Source organism: Colius striatus, chromosome 3, assembly GCF_028858725.1.
Source record: "Colius striatus isolate bColStr4 chromosome 3, bColStr4.1.hap1, whole genome shotgun sequence".
NCBI classification, from domain to species: Eukaryota; Metazoa; Chordata; class Aves; order Coliiformes; family Coliidae; genus Colius; species Colius striatus.
In genome coordinates this window covers 57,024,006-57,047,408 of record NC_084761.1, presented here as the reverse complement: position 1 = coordinate 57,047,408, position 23,403 = coordinate 57,024,006, and the positions used below count along the sequence as shown (strand labels likewise).

The 23,403-nt window shown below is 38.6% G+C and overlaps 1 protein-coding gene across 3 annotated transcripts in view; it reads right to left on the bottom strand.

Moving 5' to 3' along the window:
- Positions 1-15,580, bottom strand: part of KLHL2 (kelch like family member 2) — a 59,709-nt gene extending 44,129 nt beyond the window's left edge. Inside the window, exons 1-5 of one of the 3 annotated variants that reach the window (XM_061992596.1) lie at positions 15,455-15,576; positions 14,578-14,661; positions 12,466-12,591; positions 7,957-8,063; positions 3,501-3,622 (exon numbers count right to left, since the gene is read on the bottom strand). In XM_061992596.1, the coding sequence (XP_061848580.1) occupies positions 3,501-3,622; positions 7,957-8,063; positions 12,466-12,503 (267 nt within the window). In that variant the 5' untranslated portion in view covers positions 12,504-12,591; positions 14,578-14,661; positions 15,455-15,576. Of the gene's footprint in view, positions 1-3,500; positions 3,623-7,956; positions 8,064-12,465; positions 12,592-14,577; positions 14,662-15,454 lie in introns of all 3 variants that reach the window. The other 2 variants (XM_061992595.1, XM_061992597.1) reach the window with 2 other exon arrangements.
- Between the last annotated feature and the right edge of the window lie 7,823 nt (positions 15,581-23,403).

Below are 23,403 nucleotides of genomic sequence, written 5' to 3'. Positions count from 1 at the left end.
AAACCAAAAAACAAAAAGTCAAGGGAAGTGGCCAGGGGAAGGAGTGTTGTGTTGGTTTGCTTTACAGAAGTTCAATGATCTATTTTTTAAAGCAGTCCAGCAAACAGTTGTATCAGCACAAATACAGATATACAGAAATGTAGCAGGGAATTGGAAAGGAACACAACCAATTCTATCTCATGTTTATCCCAATTGTATCCCACTCAGCCTGCATCTGGCTGACCTCTAAAGCCCATAACAAATCCAAAGTCTGCAAACAGCTGCAGGAATTTATTCCATGACACATTTGTGCTCAGTAGAGGCCCTAGGTATATGGCTGACTAAATACGTGCTGAAATGCATACGCATAGTGTGGGAGAGTTACTCACGCATGAGCTTCTTATAGTAACTAACTCTCCCACATTGTGCACTGTGTGTAGTTAATACCTATATGGAAATTGAAAAGATTTGATGTGCAAAAAAGTTGATTTGCCTTCTGAAAATGTTAACTTTGATGTTCCCTTCTTAATGCAGTATCACATTTTTCATGTTTTAAGTCTGACATTTAATCTAATTTCTGGGAAAAAAAGGACTAGGAAGTGCAGAGAGTTGAAAACACAGGAAAACATGACATATATGTAAATACAACAGAAACACTGGTAGAGCATTATGTGGAGTGCTGTTAGAGATGAATGATAAAATAACTCATTCTACATGAAGAATAAATACTAGAAGAAAACCAAGAATGTACACATTCTTTTACCAGCTGTCTTATTGTTGGGCACAGAGAGGGAAACTATTGAACCAAGAACTGAAGAAAAGAACAAATGTTCTTTTGTATTTAACTAATGTAGTGATAACAACCAGTGCTGAGGGCCTCCTGTGTTGATAGCTTATAGACTAAATGAGTGTTTTTCTCCTCAGTTATCGATTAAACCTGACTTTACCACCGCCCCCCCCAACCCTATCCTCTGACCAAAAAAACACACGTGAAAACAAAACAGCAGGGAGAAGAAATGAATGGCTCTTACTCAGAAGTTGTAGAACACCATAAGAAAGCTATCTCCTGACCACATCTAGATCAAGTAAGATACTACTGAAAGAAATTCATAATTAATCCGCCCTTTGAGAAAGAGTTTGTCTATGCCATAAAGCATTCATTTTAATTAGTTTTCATAAATATACAATCTAGCTATTTTAATACCAAAGAGTACCTGGCAATTCTACAGTAAACATCAAGCAATCGCACCCTTTTTAAACATTGTACCACATATTAGAAATCAATTCAACACCTATTCTTACTATGTAAAACCTGAACAGACAGAATAAGAGTAACAAAATAAGAATTATAACCAGCTACCTAGAAACTGAAGCTCCAGTTTAGCACACTAGTTCAAATATAAAAACAATTTAAGAAGCAATACTACATAGTCTTTTAGGTTTTCATGGTTCTGTATTCCTACAACACAAGTTCCATTACCAAAATTCCTCAATATCTATAGACAATACTTATTCCTATCATAGAGGCAAGAAACTGAGAGCTAGAATTAATCTCAAGAGCATGCAACATAAGTTAAAACTGTACTATCTCCATGCATAAGAACCGACAGTCTGCGCTAGGTTTATAAGTTTCCAGAAGTTCACAGTGCTAACTTTACCACTTTGGCCTTCAAATTTAAGGAAAAAGACTTACAGTCACTCTGATACAATGTAAATAAGCACTACATATCTAGTGGTAATAATGAAAAAAGGATGAAAGTGACGAAGAATAATTTTACATTCATTACCAATCATATTACAAGTATATTCAGCATCAACATTAAAGTGCAAATGTACTGCAATAAATTGAAATCAACTTAAAAGCTTGACTCTCAGTACTTAAGTAACCACAAGCTTGTAATATCACTCACCAGGCCACATTACTTATATTACCATCCCTAACATCACCATATCTATCTTCAGAAAGATAATCTGGGGCTGTGAAAATGAAATCCCTATCCTACCCGAGAGTTTAAACCTGGAGATTTCTGGCCTTTAACATATGAGGAAGAAACATAACACAGACTTTTCCTCCACAAACACAGAAGAGTCAATATTGCCAGTAACGGGCTAAAATGGATCCTTTTAAGCAGCATCTTCAGTCAAAGCACAGTTGGCTTCCTGTTAAGTCCAGTCTGATATTATGGATCAAAAGTACAATAATAAGGTCATGAAGGTGTACCAGTAAGACAGAATATTCTGCTTTAAGGACAAAAAGACAGAATTATCAAGCAGGAGCAGCCCTATTAAGAAACTTCTGAAACCTCCGGATTTTTCGCAAAGTCTTCCACAGTGATTTGTACAATCATCACATTGTCAAAATACAACATAATTTCAAGTAGTTTTTTCACTACATACAGACATCACCAGACCAGAAGCAATCAATTCCTTAACAAGGGACTGACAAGAAGTTAATCTCACAGAATTACAAGTCTTATGATATGACCTAAGATACAGAAAGTCTTGTAGTACAATACTCAATGTAGTATTATTTCCCATTTCTAGGCTTTCTGGCTAAAACTAGCATTGGATTCAGCAGCCAATAAAAAACTATTCACTTCAGCCTAATTCTCAATAAAAGCAAATCATTTCAGAATACACAATTGCAATAGAAGTTTTCAATGTCAAATACAGCAACACAGTTTTGTCCCCTGCGAAAGTAGCAAAATACCTACTAGCATTGGGCAGAAGCAGAAACAAGGGCATATGAAAAACAAAGTGAGAATTAAATATGTCACCTGTTATGCAACTAGTTTTAAACCTAACAAACATCTAAGCCAAATTTCACAAGACAGTGTAAGGAAAATTTACTCTATCTTGAGGATTTATGGTTTGAAAACATTAAGGATAGAAAGCTGTGTTTAATAAGCTTGCATTTGTTTTATTCTAATTGAAGTTTCAGCTTAAGGTACAGCAGATTAGAAAAGCTGATGTGGGATGGACAAAACCCTCGTGCTAAGTATTGTATGAAAAAACACCACCACAAAAAACCCTACAGTACCTACAAAATTCTGCACAACTGGCCACTGGCAAGGTACAAAGACCAAGCAGACGAAAGTACTTTATTTTGTAGGCTTGCAGAAAAGAATATATTAAAACAAACAGCTCAATTGGAGAACATGGTTTCACATTTAAGAGCAAATCTACTCTGTTTATGTAAATTGCACTAAAGTATCAGAGAGGGGGTGGTACAGAGGTGGCTGACAGCATTAATTTTAGGCAGAGTAGACCATCTATTTTACTGTATTACATAAGGTTTGGTTGCAAAGCCAATTAAAGTGAATTGACTCTTCATTTACTTCAATAGGCTTTGAATTTGACCCAAAATTTAAACAGCATGATTACTTTCTCTGTAAGCATGAAGTCTGATAAAATTCCAGTTTGCAGATGAGATTTTCCATGTTGGAGTTGAATCACACTGACAAAATAAATGACTCTGCACATTACATCTCTTTTGTTGTAGAAAATATTCTCACTCTTACCTGCACATTTTCTTCTGTAACTTGAATTTCAGCAGTGTAAATATAATCAATAAGCATCCTTAGAGTCCAGCCATCAACTTCCTTTATTCGAACTCTCTTTGCTCGGCTTTCACTCATCTCACCTATGAATACAGTTTATTAGTCAAGTAAATTAAACATAAAAATAGCACAAACATAGCAATTTAATAGTAGCAGAACTTTTTATGTGATTAGTTGCGACAGTGAAGCAACTTCAATAATTACCATCATCCTATTTCTTTCCCTCCAATGAGAAAGGAAGACTTTATTGTTACGTCTTGCAAATGCTACTTGGGTTAATACTTTTAATTCAAGTCATCTACTTTCTCCAGTGTAAAATATCAGGAAGATGTTGTTATCAGACCTAAATAATAGTCTTCAAATGCATAAGAAAACATTTTGCTAGCAAAGCAAGCTATTGAAATACTCTAGTTCTGTAAACTTCTTAATACCAAAAGCAGTCTGGAGGCATTTTATTTAATTAAGAAAAACAATACATCTGCACAGAGGAATTATCATACATATTTCTTTTCTTGCCTAGTTATTATTCCCTTAGCAATTCCACTTCTGTTACAGATCCAATAGTTAAAACTCAAGCTAAGATAAAATGGTAAGCAAGTTAAATCTCATTTTGTGGAGGCCGACATACTGGCCATAAGCCACAACTGATCTTCATAGAAAGGCCTGCAAAACAGCTTTCATCTTCTAAAATATTATGTTTCTCAAAATGCAACATTTTGTTTGTACCTCAAATAATTGAAGATATAATTTAAAGTAATGATTACAACCTTCTCCATGACTACCAACCACATATTTGGTCTTCTCAGACCTTCAATCCTTTTTGCATTGACTTGCACCGAGAAATGAAACTCAAACCATACCAATTATGTTGGTAAACATACTAATTGGACTTTGGAAGAGTATATCTCAGTCTATGGTTACAGCAATTCTTTTTTTTCCTACATTGGATGTACTCTTATTTCCCCCAGGCATCTAGAGATGAGGATTGATGAGGTAACAATATAAAGGTATACAACAACAGAAACAGGATGGGGAAGTGAATAAAAAGATGCTGATCACTGCTGCTATTTCCTTATGAAGAACATACACATTTTCACTGTTTGTCACCCTGTGGTCTCTAGGGTTCACACCAAACAAAGTATTTTACTCAGTGCTTTTGACAAAGGTATCATCACTGAGAAATTTTATATCATTATCCATGCCTTTTTTAGAGCTGAAGGCTAAGGAATGGCATTTTAAACCAATCCCTTAAGTGGTACGAAGTGCAGAAGACCATCTACATCAATATACTGCTACTTAATGGCAGCACGGGTTACTCGCGTTCTAGAAAACAGTGATGAAGAACCACATCAAAACAAGCAATATCCAGCCTCCACAGAATTTCTTTTCAAATGCTCTTCTGAAACATTTCCCTACACTTTTGAAGGATGATTCCAGTGTGTTCTCTGAAGGGCCCTGTATTCCAAGTTTCTTCTACTATTTTGACACAGATTAAACCTATTGATCTTCAGAGCGTGTATGCTGCAAGTTATTTATTATGCAAGCTGCTGTGGAGGTGGTCCTTTGGGAAAACTGTGTGTGTGGGAGACTTTGATATTCTACAAGCATAATAGGTTTGTTTTCGGGTTTTGTGTCAAGGCTTCTAGAGTCTTGGATAGGCACCTCCTCTGTTTAACAACAGAGCCCAGAATATTAAAAAAGAAAACACAACTACATAAAATAAACCACAAAACCAAAGACTTGCTTCTATCTTTCATGCTAGATAAACATGCAATCTTACTACAATTTCAGATCAGTCCTCTTGTGATCCAGAGTTGTTTGACAGATCATATACAAGAAACCATAGATTCACTCACTAGGCAGTCTCAGTCTACAATTCAACCTGAAGAACTTGGTTCATAACCCAGAAGTTGTACCACCATATCTCTACAGAGTTAGCAACAGGAAAGTATATCGGGAACAGGAAGGAAAGCACTGAGCTGACCCAATCTCCCAAGCAGGAGCGGTAGCGCACTTGAAGTTGTTGATGTTTCTAAAAGGCTATCTAAAAAGCTCATATCATTCCTCAAAGTAATGTAAGGAAGGCTTTTCTTTTTTTAAACAGAATTTTACAGAGAAAGGAAGTGAAGAGAGCACATAATTCCCTATGGATAACTGCTATCTCAGAAGAGAAAACTAGATACAGGTCAACCTTGTCCCAAGCCAGTCCCTATGGCCACTGAAGTGTCCCTTCACCATGTCTTATAATCGTTTCCTCTAAACATTTAAGTATGCTTAATTCAGATCACAACACACATTTCTAAAGAATTCCAGTATATATAGAAGGAATAATTATCCCTCATAACACAGAAGATTAAACATCTGGGGCTTCCTCTCACCCCTTACAGGATGATTGCTACCTATCTAGCGGCATATCCCAGCCTGCATAGCAGTCAGTACCTCATGACTCAGAGACTAAGATGGAAGCAACCTGAAAACATATGTCTAAATAGAAACCTATAACTTCTAGTCAAGAAGCAACCTGGAAGCATAAAAAGTGCACTTTTTTATTTTACTGTCTTCTCAGCTACTTTTTTATTCTGGATGGAGGAAGATAGTCTTGCATTTGATTGTGGCTGGTTAAGGGATCAAACTTACTTATCTGAACTTGCAGATTACTATAGGAGAATAAAAATCCACCTGAGAAGTGTGAATTGCAGGATTCATGAACATAATTGCGATGAGCTTTTGAAGGATTTTTTTTCTGTGCAGAATGGCAGAAATGCACCAATACCTGAGATGAAAGCAACCTGATAGTAGTTATAAAATCTGCTGATACATCTTGAAGCTACAGTTGAATTTTATTTAAACTCAAACCAATTTGGTTCATCAAATACACAAACATTGACACAGATGTATAGGTTAAATACTTCTCACTCATAACTCAGGTGAGCATATCCAACTCCCACATCACTGTGGGTCAAAGGACACCTACATTTAACAACATAAAACAAGCAAAAAATTTTAAAAGGAATTGAAGCAAGGAAAGAACTGAGATTTTGGCAATTCCATCTGGACAGCAGCCATAGACACTGATGAACAGGCACTTCTAACAAGTAATAAACTTCTTCACAGAAACTGTAGTTGTGATAAGCAGGAATGTCTTAACCATAGAAAACATAATATAAAGCTATACACTGAGTATTTTCAGTGTGACAGACATGAACAGTTAGTCTTTAATAGAAAACCAATTTTATGGACAGCAGTAAAAAATAAGAAAGAATGTTTCAGTCACCTGGAGTATTCACCTCAACTGCAAATTCAAACTTGAAGAACTACTAGAGGAATAGATACTTCATTTTACACACAATGTTGCTGCTAGTACTGACTCCACTTCTAGATTCGCTTGTGTCAAAATATTTTCACATAAAAATCAAGAATAATCAGTTATTTTAAAATTGAACTTCAAATTTCATCGTTCTTACAATTGCATACAATTAAACTTAGTTATTAAAACTCCAATTTTCTTGTATACTGGCAGGTCAAGAGTCACATTTCTGCCTCTACCTGAGCCCTTGATCAGAAGCAATATGTTGCAGAGAGCTCTTAATTTCAGGCAGTGAACACTATCAAACCAGCATGAAATTTGAGAAAACACAGACAGAACTTCAGAAGCTAATTTTAACATGTATTTAGTAGCATTCTCACTTTGTCATCAAATTCCACATGATTTCTATCTGAGTTATAACCACTGTAGAATTAAATGCACAGCACAAGAATTCAGCTGGAGGCTCCTATGAACCTGAACTTGTCTTAGCCTTGAAAGCCCTCAGCATTCTTGATGTAGCAGCAAAGCAGTAACTTGGCCAGCATGGAGTGAGCAGAGGCAGAAGCAAGCCTGCACAGTGAAATTGTGGCAATGATGCATAGTACATCTGTCACAGAGAGTTACCCTAAAAATACTGAAACATGCACTCCAGCTATAGGCTGCCAAAGTCACAAAAAGCTTTTATATCTACAAACAGCCTAGAGTACTTGGGGTCTGAAGAACATAGCAGCAGTAGAACAGTTAAAGGACATAATTTACTCTAAAAATTCACAAGAAAGTTATTTTAACCTTCTTTTGGACAAGTCAGATTATGAGAGCCTCAAACGGTATAACAGTTCTACTATTCCTGGCTTACTTAATGTTTGAATTTGTTTAAATGAAGGAGACTTTTTAAAGCATTCATCATGCAAACAAAGAAGTTGTTAGGATGCCCTCAGACTGCAAAAAAAAAAAAAAAAAAAAACACCATTAAGAAACCTAAACGTTCCTATCGGCTTATCTAAAAGTTAAATGAGAACCTGAGAAAACAAAAAAGCAAAAGTTATTTCATTTTGTGCTGTATACAGTCAGACTGGGTTATAACATAGTAAGTATTGAAACATTTGGTACCTGTAAACATTGCATGGAAGTAGGGACTGCAGGCGGCTAGCACAACTCTATGCGCTGCAATTTCCATGTCTTCAGCTACTATCGTCACATCACACAGCAAGTTCTGACTATTTAAAAATATCAGAGAAGGCAATTTCACATAAGTGAACTACAACAAAAGAGTATATAACATCACACGCAATTTCTTTTCTGTGTCCCCAAAAGAGGCAGGCAGAAAACATAGATGAGCATTGTTTTAAAATGCAACCACACAGCTATTACTCAGTCAGACTACAGATGGTGCTTGGGTACATAGAACTTGCTAAAAATCAAACAACTGAATTGTGATTTCTTGCACAAAAGTTTTCTGCACTGAATAACCAAAATTTGTATCAGTCCAATTTATAAACCTTCTTACTGGAACTCTGAGCCTCTTTGAATAACTATGACAGAACAAAGAACCTGATATACACAAATGCTAAAAAATTAAGGTAAGAAATAAGACTTTACAGATAACAAAGAATTTGAACTTCAGTTGTGATGCCTGTGTCACATCATGCTGGAAGTTCATGCCTACTTAATTGTCCAAAATCACTACTTGACCATCTCTGTATTTACTGTTTTCCAAGCATTTTTCATACTCAGTCCATGTACACAATAGTAATTATTTTTTCCTTTGCAAATGTAATATATATTTCCTCTCTCTTCTGTTGCAATAAAGTAACATCTCATTTACAGTCATTCTTGATACAGGTGTTTCCAAAGAAGTTTACAGCTACTGGATACACTGCATCCAGTTAAACCCATCACACCATGTACTCTTTACAATCCAGTTTTCTAAATGGAAAGATGAAGAGAGGGATACAACCAACCAACCAAACAAAAAACACCAAACCTCCCCCACCTCACACACACACACAAATCCACCACTAAACCAAAACGGCTGCAATTACCCAGCATCTAAATGGCCTTAGTCACAACTCCCTTTTATTCTCATGCTAGTACCACCATCCCTGTCCCCTCCGGTCCCTGTAGAAGTAGCAGGCAATCCACAAAACTCAGAGTCAAGGCAACAAAGGGAAAAGGGTAAAGCACTATTTAAGAGAATCTGGTTTTTAGGGATGGAATTAGAGCTGTACATCAATCCCATGATCTCCATTCTCAGTACTTTTGAGAAGATAAATTTCTACCTTTCCTGAATATATACCGCATTTAAGAGTGCAGACTTTCTGATAGTTTGTAACTACCATGCAGAGCTGTAGCAGAGACTGAGGCAAGCAGTTGCATTTTTCAGACCTAGAGTTCCGAGACAAACTGCTCAGGTACTCACCTCAGTTCAAAAATCATTCTGTGATTTCTCAGCCTCTGCTATCAACCAATTTTTTTTCCTCTCAGCCTCAAGTAAGGTGGCTTTGTGGAAGTCACACACCAAAAATTTTGGTGGCCACAATTAACCCTCGGGGCCATATTGCAATCCTGGCATTAGAATATTTCCCCCCATTCAGCTTTTAATACCTACAGTAACTAAATGTGATAACTTTAGCCTGCAATACGATTAGTATCAAAAAAAGACATATGACATAAGGTAATGACCATACCCAGATGAAACACACAATTCGGAGGAACTTGAAAACAACCATTACATTTATTATACAAAAACTGAAACAGAAAACTGCACATGAAAGGTGATCGGATAACCAGCTTTTTCAAGACACCTGCACCTCTCCTGACAGTGGGAACAAAAAGTTTTATACTTTGCTGCACATAAATACCAAAGATAACAATGAAGCCAGAAGCAACAGAATTACATCAATGCAAAACTCCAGCTAATTAGTTACACTGCATACATATAGACATAGCAACTTAGAGGCAGTCCAGATACATCTCTAGTCTGGAACTGCACTAGATGAATGAATATGCTCTACATTATGACAAAGCTGACAAGCCAAATAAGCTACTAAATAAAGAAACTATTTTATAAACTTAATCATGTACTCTGCTGCAAGTATCTTGTGGCTTCTACAGCAACTCTGCACCTTCATTTCATGATGGCACACCAATTTATTTTAGAAAAGCTTATATTCTGAAGAAATATTACATTAACTTGCTTGTATGGAGCCAACTGAGTGAACAGAGTCATGGGAGGCAAAGGAAATAAAATGGGGTGGGGGATGTGCAAAAAAAGTATAGATTTAACAACAATAACTGTTTACTAGCTTGCACATTATTCTTCATTGGTTTATATACAGGAAGGTCATTTCCCATATCTTCAAAGATTTTTGGCAAAGTCTTTTTTGAAAGAATTATGATTTTAACAAATAGAGGTAAGGTCAAATTCCATTGTGATAAAGTAAATTATAACTAAGATAAAAAACAGACATCAGATGGTAATTTGTTAATTTGTTAAGACATAATTAGCTATCCTAATGATCTCTCTGACTCAATGTTGAGGTGATGGTGAGTAATGAAATGACAAAAACTACCAAGGACAAAATTACTCAAATTTGTCAAAATTTGAAGGAAAAAAACCCAGCTTCTATGAGCTAATACAACCAGGCAACTTTACAGCAGTCAAAAACATCATACAAACTCACAGGCTTAAGCATTTCAAAACACATGTACTTCAGATGCTTCAACAGATGACTTCTTCACTAATTATCCGCTTTCTGCAGAGTACACCTCTGGCAAATACCTGCTTATGCTACACTAATGAAAACAACTGAGATAGAAACCACTCTAAAAACATGATCAATAAAATTAAAAATATTATTTACTTGATTAATATTAGGTCTTCATTTAAAGTAATGAGGTCTGAAACATTTCTAAAATGCTTATATTTATTATTTCAAACAAATAAATGCAAATATTAATGTTTATAATCTTACCTAATTAGCATCACCTTAAAAGCTGTACTCAGCTTAAACAGTAAACAGTGCTGCATCAACCTTCTGAAATAAGAACTACAGTTAAGGTTTGCACGGCACTGCTCCTGTTACAACTTTAACTATTTATACATCTAAGACCAAATTGCTCAAATTGCTTCTGCAGCAATTTGAATTTAAGTAACCATGGAAACTGAAGTATATTCTGAAAACAATCCACAGCCTTCAATGATGCACTCTGCTGGAAGACCATGTATCTTTTACTCACAGTGAAAAAAAATGCAGGTAAGGTTTCTGATTTCTGAAACAGATTTATTCTGGGAAGGTGTTTCTTTATCTAAACTCTTGCTCAACCTTAGGAAGTCACATGTAATAGCTCTAGCCAGGCTCTACTGCACTCCTTGAGACACTCCATCTGGTTACCAGGATGCTTGAAAAAGCCAAGGGCATAAGTAAGGTGAGGCAACAAGTATCAGTCCTTCCAGCATAAGGTAACCAAGCTGTTAACATATTAGAAAAACAGATTCTGTTCGTATCCCATTATCCTCAGACTAGGGAAGTCTTTGAGATGTATTTCAGGCATTTGTAGTCAATGTATTATTTTCTCCACTCTTTCAGTACAGTAAAAACTGTCACAGCCTCAAAAATACATTGACCTATCACCGTACTTACCAGAGTATTAAAGATTTCCCCACAGGAAATTGCAAAGATCAAAGGCATACTTTAAGAGGGCATCAGGTGCTGTCATTTTTTTTTTCAGGTGAAGCCTCTCCAGTCTTTAATCTTATTTGGGAAACAACAAAGGACTACAGGATTTTCACAGCCTCCAGTATTGTCTCTTTAGAGAAGCATTTTATTCATTTAATTTCTCCATTGTTGCTGTTAGTTACAAATCTGAATTTCCATCAGTGACAGTTGTGAGTCCTAATTACCAGAGCTCAGTTGTGAGCGCTAACTGTCGGCTGTCAAGAGTTTTCAACCCCATCTCACCTACTTATAGGTAGAAAATAAATCAATATGGGTGCTAAGAATATCATCAGTCTCACAGGTTTTCTGAAACTGATGGTAGTATTATTCAAGGTCTTAAAAAACTTTATTGAGAAAAGTCACTTTCAACATTTGATTTGAGAGTTCATCAATTTATCTTTTACTTGCCTCCTAAGAGAACTAAGAACAAAAAGTATATTGTCTGTTGGTTTACATTTGTTGGACTGTGACCTATGTCTCTAGACTAGAAAACTTTAACATTTTTTCCAGTTTTCAGCATACCATAAAAATCAACAACAGGCATACAAAGAATCTTAGGCTCAACTAAATAGTCACTTTCCATCTATCCAGGATTATCTACATACAAGACAGGATCAGCAGCTCTAAGTCCTTATACAAAACCTCTAAGAACTTTTCAAGTCTCATACACCTAGCTTTGTTTAACTTATGAGGGGCAAAAACACACTACATGCATTACAACTATCATCACATGACCATCATACAACTGTCATTTCATTGTGTATTTAATTTCCTCTTGTAAGCTACAGTTGTGGAATACCAGGTTCTTAATAAACAAACCATTACTATTAATTTAATAAATGCAAATGAAAGTAAAAAATTTATTAAGGACTCCAAGCAGATGTATACAATGCAGTAATACCTTCTTAATTCATTCATAACTTTAAAAGCTTTCTTCATGTGCCATGGATTTACTGTAATGGGACAGTGAATTTCAGTGTTATCATCTTTCAGATCCAATGGCTTCTGATGGCAAAGTTTCGTACACCTGTAAAGAAAGAGATAAAAAAAAAAAATAATACTTCTGTCATTCCTATTTTCTCCATCTTTATCTTGAGGGGGAGAAGATCTGCACTTTGACTTAATCTTTACTCCAGGCAATTTTTTTTTTCCTTATTTTGGGAACACTGCGAAGGAGTGAAACTTCCAAGGAAGTGATAAGGTGGTGACCAATGCTAGTGAGGTTGACAGAGGCACTCAGGGCTAACAAAAATCTCTTACTACAGAAAACTTGAAGACAATGCCCTAAAATATTTCCAATAAGCCTTGCAGTGAGGGGAGAGGCAGAGGTTTGGAAGCTTTTAGCCTGGTGCTTGTGCATATCGATGTCAGAACACAGAATCCATCACCCCAGTTTTTCAATGCCTTCACTGCCTGTGAGATGAGAGCCACTCTCTGCCCTTCCTCCCTTAACAGTTCATACAGCTCCCAGTTCATCCTTGACAGGAAGACCACATGATGATGACTGTAACTGTCCAGGCTTTCCCTAGAAGCAGCATGAGACATAGGTGAGCATGAGAAAAATTGGGTAGTTCTGTAGATCAGCTTTGAAAAGCAAAAGTGACCAACCTCTTAATTTTTCTTTTCTTTTTTTTTTTTTCCCCCTCAAAACCACAGCCAAAACAGTAACAGAAAAACTAAGCAGCATGAAAAATCACCAGCTCTGTTTACAATTATCTCTCTAAGAAATACCCAAGTTCTACAGAGACTAACTTTTGTAGGAAATTATGTATACACCCTTCAGTCACTAGGATTGTCCAAAATAGCAAAGAGGTTCTTCATGCCATGCCAAGCCAATGAGTTTTATGTTTATGATCACAATATTATTCTTACAAATTGCATCACTGCACCACAGTACTGCAACTGTATTCCTGATCCTCAGAGCTGGAAATAAGCAAAGTCCCTTGGTGTGCCAACTGACTTGGTACATCACAGATCTGGTTTTAAATGAAAACTCAATTTGACTTGCTTTAGATAAGAACAGTCAAATTAAACATATACAGTGACTCTCATAATTTCAGCCTCTCTTCTAGCATACCTAAAACTTTCTTACTTGAGCATGTTTAAAGAGGCTTAAAAGACAAATTCAACAATAAGTTAAGATTTTAACCTAGAACACTAAAATCTGTACACTACACCAACATGCAAACTAATTAGCTCTATTTTTCATTATTTAGAAACGAGCTACAAAATTTTGGAGCAGAACAGCAAAACACTGCATCAGGTAACAGAGGAACAGAAAAGTCTCTGTAAAACACTGGCTAACAAAAGTATGGTCCATCTACAGAACGCAAACTACTATCAACCTACTACACTGTACCATGAAATTGCTACGAATTAAAAGTTTCATGCTCAATTTTGAAAATGATACTTCTCATTTCTGAAAGCAGACAAGTAACAGGCAGCAATTTTGCATCTATCAGGAAAAAAATTACATATTGCAGAGCACTTACACATGCTGCTATATAGAGGTTAAAAAAAAATCTTATTTAGTAAACTCCTTTAGACCGAATATTACTCTTCGATATGATGCATGCAGTGATCAGCAGTCAAAAAGATTATACATGGAAATCACTGACTTCAGCAAACACTCAAAATACCAAAGACTAAATGTGAGGAAGAGACACAGCTTTTAATTATACCATTGACTTATCAAGTCCAAGATAAGAACACCTTTTACATCCCAAAACAATCCATCAGATACCGATGTGCACACACCTGCACAGGTATACAGACTATACATACAGATAAGCAGGAATAAACAAGTGGCCAGAATTGTCTATAAAGAGGTGGCAAGCAACCTGGTTAGATGGAAGAGTTCCTATGAAGCCTAAATTCATATATTGAATTTTCATTAGCTTATCACAAAGGATGACTTTGCTTTAAGGTAATGAAGCCTACAAAATTGTCAGTCATACATGCCTTCTGTTTTGAAAACTGCTAGTCTACCTGAAATTACTGGAATCTCTCTTACCATTTCACCAGTTGGGTCAAAGTTGTCTGCAACTGGTTCCCTTTGGTTTGTTCTCAACAGCCTCACTCACACCGAAATTACCTCCTGAAAGCGCAAGATGAAGCTATGCTGAACTGGAGCATTTAGAAGAACCCAATCGAAGTGCAGCTGGAAATATGTGGCTTGCCTAGTGCACTGCCACTAAAAGAGAGGCTTAACTAACCAGAAAACGGAGAGTGTGATGAGCATGACTGCTGAGTCAAACGAGGAGTAATTTGGGACCACATATGGAGGAAGCAGAAGGAGTGAGGGGGAGGAGAAAAAAAAAAAAAAAGAAGCGCCTGTCCCCGCATGCTGAAGGCACAGAGGAAGGCGGCGGGGCGGGGGTACCGGCAGCCCTGCCCGCCCGCGGGAAGTCCGGCGCCCGCTCCCCGCCGGCCCGGCCGCCCGCTGCCCGCCCCAGCACCCAGCGCCCCGCCGACGCGGGCTCCGCAGCGGGAGCAGCGGCACCACGGCGCGTACGAACCCACCGTGCGGCCGCGCCGGCCCTGGGGAGCCCCGGTCCGCCGAGCACCGGCTCCGGCACCAGGTCACCGACACGAACCTCCCGCCAGCGCTGCCCCGCGCCAAACGGCCGGCTCTGGGAGTCCTCCCCGCCGCCCTCCCGCGGGCATCGCTCCCTCCCGGTGCCGAGGGGCCCGGGGCGGGCCGGCCGCAGCTCGGCGTGGGCGGGCAGGCGGGCTGCGGAGTGCCGCGGCAGCTCAGCTCGCTGCGACGACGCTGGGCCCGGCCCCGCGCCCCTATCTCATGGCCCCGCATAGCGCTCCGCTCCACACCGCCATGCCGGCGGGCTGCGGGAGCCCGGCAACCTCCCCGCCCGCCCCGCCACCGCACTCACACGGGCGGCAGCAGCATCTCCATCGCGGCTCCGTTCGGGCGTCCTCCGTGCAACGCGGGCGCGGCGCGCTGCCGCCAGCACCATGCCAGCCGCCGCTGCCCCCGCCGCGGGGTGCCGCCTGCGCGCGCCCGCCCGCCCGGCCGAGCCCCCGCTGCCCGCCGGGAGCCGCCGGCGCTGCCCGCTTCCGGGTTCCCGCCCGCGGGAGGGCGGAGGCGCGGACGGGCGGCTGCGCGCAAGCGCGGCGGTGGGAGACGAGGGCCTGGCGCGGACGGTCTTTGGCGCGGGGCGTCTTTGCCTCGCAGCGCTGGAATTGTCTTCGCGGTCAGGCACCTTCGCGCCAGAGCCAGGATGCACCGCTGAGTGCCGGCGGGGCAGTTGCTGCCTGTCGGAGGGACAGCCCCATCGCAGGGTTTTTAGGACGAGGAGGATGAGGCGCCGCTGCTCTTTGCTGGGAGAAGCGTGGCCTGCGATGGGGATGAGTCTGGGCCCGGTGCCGTCTCGGTCCTAGGTCACTCGCGCGTGCATCTCCTATCTTCAGGGAGAGCGGTGGCCGAGGGCAGGGCCGGAGAGCCACCCTACTCCTCCTGAGCTGGCTCACACAGGGACACATCCCACAGACCACCCTGGTCCGAGTATACTCAGTACAGGGGGAATGGCTGGGACACTGGTATAGGGACACACTGGCACTCTGTGCCCTTGAGCCAGGACTCTTCCCATTTTCGGGAAAAAGAAAGTGGTTTCCACAGGTTTCTGTGAGAAGACCACAGGTGCTCCATACCAGGGCATCTGCAACTCTGAGGCCAAGAGAGCTGGCCTGACACCAGCTGCTGCAGGTGGTTGTAGCTTGAGCAGGGGCTGAAGCGAAACCCAAAAGTGCATTGGGGCAGAGAAGAGGGCCACTACATTGAAGAGGATGCAGTGCTAGTGCTCTAGTTCACTGACCTACTGGATCTCAGCCACTTTTATTTGATTGAGTCTAGCAGAACCACCTGTCTTTAGTCATATACTTGCAAATGTCGCTGACATTGGGCACTAAATACTTAAGCTGTATTTTCATGTTTGCTAAGTATCCTCTGTGGTGCTGAATAGCAAAAAACCCACAAAGAGGACAGGGGCCTATTTCAAGCACGTGTCTTAGTAAGCAACATTCATTCAAGCAGTAATGAAGAATACTACATTTAGCAACTTCTGACTTCGGGCATTTGAGAAAAATTTCCTGTACTGAAACCTCTGCAAGTTACTTCTAAATCTTAGACGATTGTATAGAGGAAGCTGCATTGAGCAAGCTGAACACAATTTGGGGATTTAAGTCTGATGGTGGCTATAAAACTAAAATGCTTCTTCATTGGAGTAAGAGATTTTTTTTCTATTGCGAAGGTAACTCTAAAACTAATAATTCTGTCACTGACCAACCAACGCTATTCTAAAAGTGAGGGGTTTGAGGAGAGCACATTTTAAGTAGAAGGCAAAAAAGAAAATAGCAGGTGTATTTTGGGTGAAGAACATTCCAGATGGATACATAAAGTCTTCACCAATGTTTGTAGTAAAATCACGTCTTACTAAACTAAATGTATTTTAATTTGTCATTTTCCTGTTTGCTAATCTCAAATAATATGCCTCACTGGGAAAATGCAACTTTATTTTTCTCAGTTTACCAATCCTCTTTCATTATACCGTGATGTTTGATCTGGGAACATTTCAATTTTTTTTCAATCGGTTTCCACGGGAGGTTTTTCTAAATTAAACCATCACAATTGTCAGCGCTTGTTTTTACAAAGTCTGTGCTTCCTAACTGCTGAGTTTGTCTCCTTGAGAGACAACTGGATTTGCCTCTGGGTTGCATTGGAGATTCGGAAGATGCAACAAAACCTGCTTGAAGGGCAGTCTGCTCCTAAGGGGCCAGCTAGCAATAGTGTGCTCTTAAATGGAGGTTTAAAATTCATCCAGTTCCCTGTTGCATAGTGTCAGCGAGTCCTGAGTTCATAAGCAGGTCTGGCTTGGGTAGACCAGAGAGTTGCTGATGCCTCTCACATTATATCTTCATGTTCCTGTACCCTAGAGTAAACTCCTGTACAAGTTACTTTGTAAAAGATGGATCCTAGAGTTTTCTGAGCCATAACAGTGAAGTGAATCTACATTAGACTACGAAGTCTTTGTAAACTTGTCTGGAAGCTGATGAGGGGTTTTGTATGCTACTTGCATATAAATCCTGCAAGGACATGGGCAGCTGCAGATTCTGCCCCTTGTTAATATTAACTGTTTAAACTGATCATTCCTAAATGAAAGTTAAGCATTCCTACCTGTGGCTTTTCAGACAAATGTTTAATATTAGTTGAAGTAATTTTTGTGATGCAGAACATCAAAAATAAAAAAAACCAGGACAGACTTATTGTATTAATTTTTTTTTTTACTTCAGTAATCCTGAAAGGAATCATAAGCAGCTGAAAGAAAAATTACTGCATCCAAACTATATTATATGTTTATGGCAAAACAACTTATCTATATAATGACAAGAAAAAAACCCTTTAAATGCAATGTTTGGATTTTTATGGGACTCTGCTTGAATTCCTTTCTTAGAAAGGAATTCTTAGAGGAAAAAAAAATATTTATATATGTGTGGGGGTGTATCCATGCAGTTTTGAAAGGAAGCAGGCTGTTTCTTAGCCGTGATGAAACGGCTATCATTTTTGTTTATGCTGCAGCAATTCAAATCATAGAATCATAAAACGGTAGAGTTGGAAGGGACCTTTAGAGATCATCTAGTCCAACCCCCCACAGAAGCAGGTCAACCTAGATCAGGTCGCATAGGAACATATTCAGGTGGGTCTTGAAGACCTCCAAGGAAGGAGACTCAACACCTGTCAGCCTGTGCCAGGGCTCCATCACCCTCACAGTGAAATAGTTTTTTCTTATGTTTAAATGGAACTTTTTGTGTTCCAGCTTCATCCCATTACCCTTTGTCCTGTTGCTAGATACCATCAAAAAAAGGGATGCTCCAACCTCCTGACACCCACCATTTAGATATTTGTAAATATCACTGCATTTACTGAGGAAATTCCCTATCATGTTTAGGGCTGCTCCTGTAACAGCTCTCAATCCTTTCCCACTTGCTTTAGAGCATTTCATAGGAATGCTGCCAACACAGGATTGCACGGCTCTTTGGATACATTGACACTAGAAGTACTTTACTGATACAGAAATCTTGATACCATACATCAGTGAAGTACATCCACTGAAAATGAAGCTATGCCAGCAAAGCTCTGCTTTCTAGCAAGACAATTCCCCCAGTTAGACAATCCAACAAATTGAATAAACAATCCTGGTAAAAGTCAATGCAGACACGGTGTTTTATAAGCATCTTTAAGGGATCATGCACCATGCTGATGTGGTCGTGTTAGAAGAAATCTGCTTTCAGTTACAGAGAGAACATTGAAATACATTCTCACTAGTATTTTAAATTAACAAATACAGGTTAGGAAGACCTCTCCAAAAATAAACCAAAAACCCCCACATTTGTAAGAACTCTAAAGATACTAGAAGTCATAGCTTCTTAACAATATGAGCAGAATGCTTATGAGAAGATACTAATGCCAGGGGTTTTTTTTAATGAAAAAGGAAGATGAAAAGAAGGAGCTAGAATTGAAGACTTAAGTACCTATCTGTATTCTTATTGCTTCAAACATAAAAATAAGGTCCTTCCTCATTTTGTCTGATGTAAGGAAATCCGTTATGTTTGTATCTTACTGAATTTAGTTGAGAATAATTTATGTGTATCAAAAATCTTTCAGGGCACACATCCATTTTTTTCCCATATATTTAATCCCCAGTAACATCATCATCCAACAACAGACTTTTACACAACCAAGGCCCCTGCATCTAAATAGATCCACAAGGACCTACATGGAATTGATAACAGAACTTGAGATCAACACAGACCTTAATTACTCCTTTGTCTAAGACACTAGCCCTAATGTCAGCATTAATCCAGCATTAACTAAACTTAAAAGGCCATGCTCTAGTGGAAAAGACTCCTTTTTTTTTTTTTTTACAACAGAAGAATGGAATATTGAGTGTTTCAGAGAACCATTGAGCTAAGGACATGAATGCATCTGAGGAGAACTACATGGAAAAGTAATGTGAAAAGGAAAAGCAAGAAAGTGCACGCAGTAGGCTGAGAAAGGGACCAGACTGCAGAGGAATATGCACTGGAGAGTAGGCAGAGAGACAAAAAATAAAATGTGTAAATTGGGAATATGAAATAAGGAACAGCAAAGCAGCTGCTATCAAAAATAAATCATACCGTGACCCAAACCAGTTAAGTACAATTAAGCATGGATAAAAATATTTCATCTTTTCTAACATTTTTCTTCTGTAAGTAGTCACTGTAAGAGTGACACACTGAAAAGAGGTGAAGGGTAAGGTTTATTCTGCAAAGTTCATGGACCTTGTCATGATGATGATGAAAATTAGTAACTAAGAACTGCTTTTCAGTGTTCAAAGCCAGGCATTGTGTAATTTCCAAAAAGACTTGAGATGGTACACAGTCTGGTAAACAGGCTTGAAATACTCCAATTATAGTTTTGGAAAAGAAGGGACAAACAAAAAGCAAATAGTATGGTGCTTCTGAGTTGTCATCTGTGGAGAAGTCAGGTGTTTGTGGTCAAGGCTGAAAAATGTGGTGTTTCTGTCAGATTACAAGTTCATTTTAGTGCCACAGAAGAAGGAAGTCCTAGCTCAAGTAAGCATTATGAATGGAAACAATTGTAGGTTATGGCTTTAGTACTGAAAACAGTATACTAAGATGTAAAGTAGGTCTTTATGAGCAGATAAGAGGCTCAGTGCTGGAAAGCTTTGGATTTCACATATGGTGCAACCCTGACTGTGAAAGAGGTGGACCGACTCGTACTCTTGTACCTGTAGAGGTGTGTTGCTTCCTGCACACTGGATAAGGCAATCAGGTGTCTATAAGAAATAGGTTCCCTTTACTGAACCAGCAGAAAGGCCATGAAAAATTATTACATTTCACCTTGTAGCCATGTGAGCACATAGAAATAATACAAAGATAGCAGCAGAAACCTGCAGCAGGGATTTCTTGGGGAAAGTGGGACCATCCCGATCAGCAGCAGGCAAAGCTGATGATGGAACTCAGCCACTCAACAGAGTGAAACCTTACTGAAGTAAATTCTGCATGGTTTTTGTGTACAGCCCAAAAAACCAACCAAAAAACAAACACACAACCCAATTTACACAATCAGTCTTTACGAAACAAACAATATGTCATGTGGATAAGCAGGTCCAGGACTATTAGGGCAGTGTCCATGTTCACAGAAGCCAGCTCAGTCATTGGTGGGTTTTTCCTAACCATTTTGCTTTAAGAGAGTGTAGATTATTACTATGTCCAGTCACACTTGTTTAACTTGTCAAAACATTATTTGTTTGAAAAATGAAGGAAAAGTAGTTTTCTTCATAGATAACAGCTGTATAGCACAATAGCTATCAGACAGAAGTCCATCAAAGTGCGTGCACTTCTCCATTATTTTCTCCACTGTAACAGCAATATGGTAAGATGATCCTAACCAAGTCAATCAACGAATACACAGCCGAGAAGGGAACCGGTACAGGTTATTAGTGAAAATTAAACAGTCGCTCTACTGCCATCTCGTGCTTACTGTGTGCACAACCACCTCGAGATACCCTCATTTCGATAGTTCTTGGTACCTGTGATTGGCCTACAGCAGAACAAGAGTTAAACTCACCACCTTGCACTAGTCATGCATATAGCGAGCTTGACTACTTACACTAATTGGGAGCAATTTACGCTGTGATAAGTGACATACTACGCTGAAAGAATGCATCTGAATATATATATTGTTTCATATACGTATAAATAAGACTGGAGGAACGGTATTTGCAGAGTTTACAGCACTTGAGGGGGCATTCAGTGAAAATTAAAAAGAAATGCTGTAGAGTGAGAAAGAGCAAGTGGGATACAGCTCATATGTTCCACAAATTCTGTTGCATAAAGACAATGAAATCAAAGACACTAAAATATTAAAAGATTATATTTAGGGAGTCATAAAAATAACAATCACAGAAGTGCAATTATTGCATATAATTTTGCACACAGACAGGTTGTCTATAGAAAGTGAAAAGCTTTTTAGGCTGGTTTAGGAAATTGAGTAAATGCTTGTTTGGAATAACCTGTTTTGGTTGTTTTTTGTGTAGGGAAAGACTAGAGGGTATTGCAAATTCATTGTAAAGATTAAGTAAATAGCTTAGGATCAGTAAATGTCTAGTAAAATTTGACTGCTGCTACAATATTTTGTTTTAAATTAAGGGGAAATTTAAGTCAAACACAAAAATATTAAAAGGTTAAGTACAATAATTCTGTTACAAACAGATGCTCATACCATGAGTAGTTTATGATGGTCTTCCTACAGTGCAGTTTTCACTGGTATTAGGGAAGGTCTCTTGCCAGTTTTTCTATGCAAAAAACCATTTGATCTGGACTGATATACTGGTGAAAAAAAAAAAAATTTAAAAGGCACACTTTGGATCTAAAATATTCAAAAGACTACCTTGTCAGAATGCTAATATTTGCCTGTAATAATATTTAAAGTTAGTTTATGCAAGCTAGTTCTTGGAAGTTTATGATTTGCAGACAAAATATTTAGAAAATGGAAAAGAAACTGTGGGGGAAAAAAAACCAAACTATTTTCTCCTTGAAATTTCATCCTCTGTCTTTTTTTTCAATTTTATCAGTAGTTTTCTTGAGGTAAATTACCTCAAACCATTACTCTTTTTCCATGACAATCACCCTAGATAGTGCATAATCTAAACTCAAATATTTTCAGAAACAGCTTAATATGACAAGCATTTACTTGAACTATATAAAGAAAAGCACCTTTTATGTAGTTCAAGTAAATGCTTGTCATATTGACAAGTTGTATCCCTTCTTTAACCTCAATTTATTTGCTTTTGAATATAGTTGGAAATTCATTAAAATTCAAAAAGCTAGTAAGAGTCCCTGTTCACAATGCTTCCATTCACTGTTATGTTACACCCCTTGTCTCATCTACATTAAGCAGTCCAAATTCTGTACAGCTGCATTAACTTTTATCTGTCTGGTTTCATCAGTCCTGTCTCCAGACTTCATTTATGGACACATAGGACATTCTGCTGAATGTCTGTACTAATCAATTAGCTGAATTAACCAATGGCTACACTCTGTCTTCAGCATTCAAATTTGTGTATTAATTGGTGAAAGACTGAAAGAGTTTATTTTAATACCAGTGTTATGTTCTTTTCTTTTAAATAACTCACATTTAAAGGCCTCAGAATTTTAATGGACATTTTATTTATGAAGCCAAAGTTTTATAGCAAGTGGTAGTTTTGGATTACATGATTACCATGTATGAACAGCCTCATGCTGCTCACCACAAAAAGCTTACACATGCATGATGTGAAAATCTGAAACTATACTTGGAGAGAAAGGTTCCTTTATTTTAATCTCCATGGGATTTTTTAAAATTAAAGAAATTTTAAATAAAACAAGCACCTATGAAGTATCTAATTTGAGGCTAGAATATGGACTGTACTGACTGCAGTATGACTGTCAGGACTAACAGAACTGATTCATGCAAATAAAATTGTCTTTACTGGTTTTTTTCACCTTTTCACTTCCCATTTGCATTTTTAGTCATGCTGGGATCTGTCACAACCACATGTTCTCAGAGTAGAGACTATATTCTTTACATAGAGCTGAATACAGCTTAAGTACTAATTGTACCTGGCAATATGAATAAGAAACAGTAATAATAATTACACCTTATAGTTGAATGTGAAAAACATTGGACTCAATCCTGTTTCCATTCATGTCAAATTTTAAATAAAACTGAAAGTAAGAAAAGTAGATATTAGGCTTCTTTGTAAGGATACAGTTGTGAAAG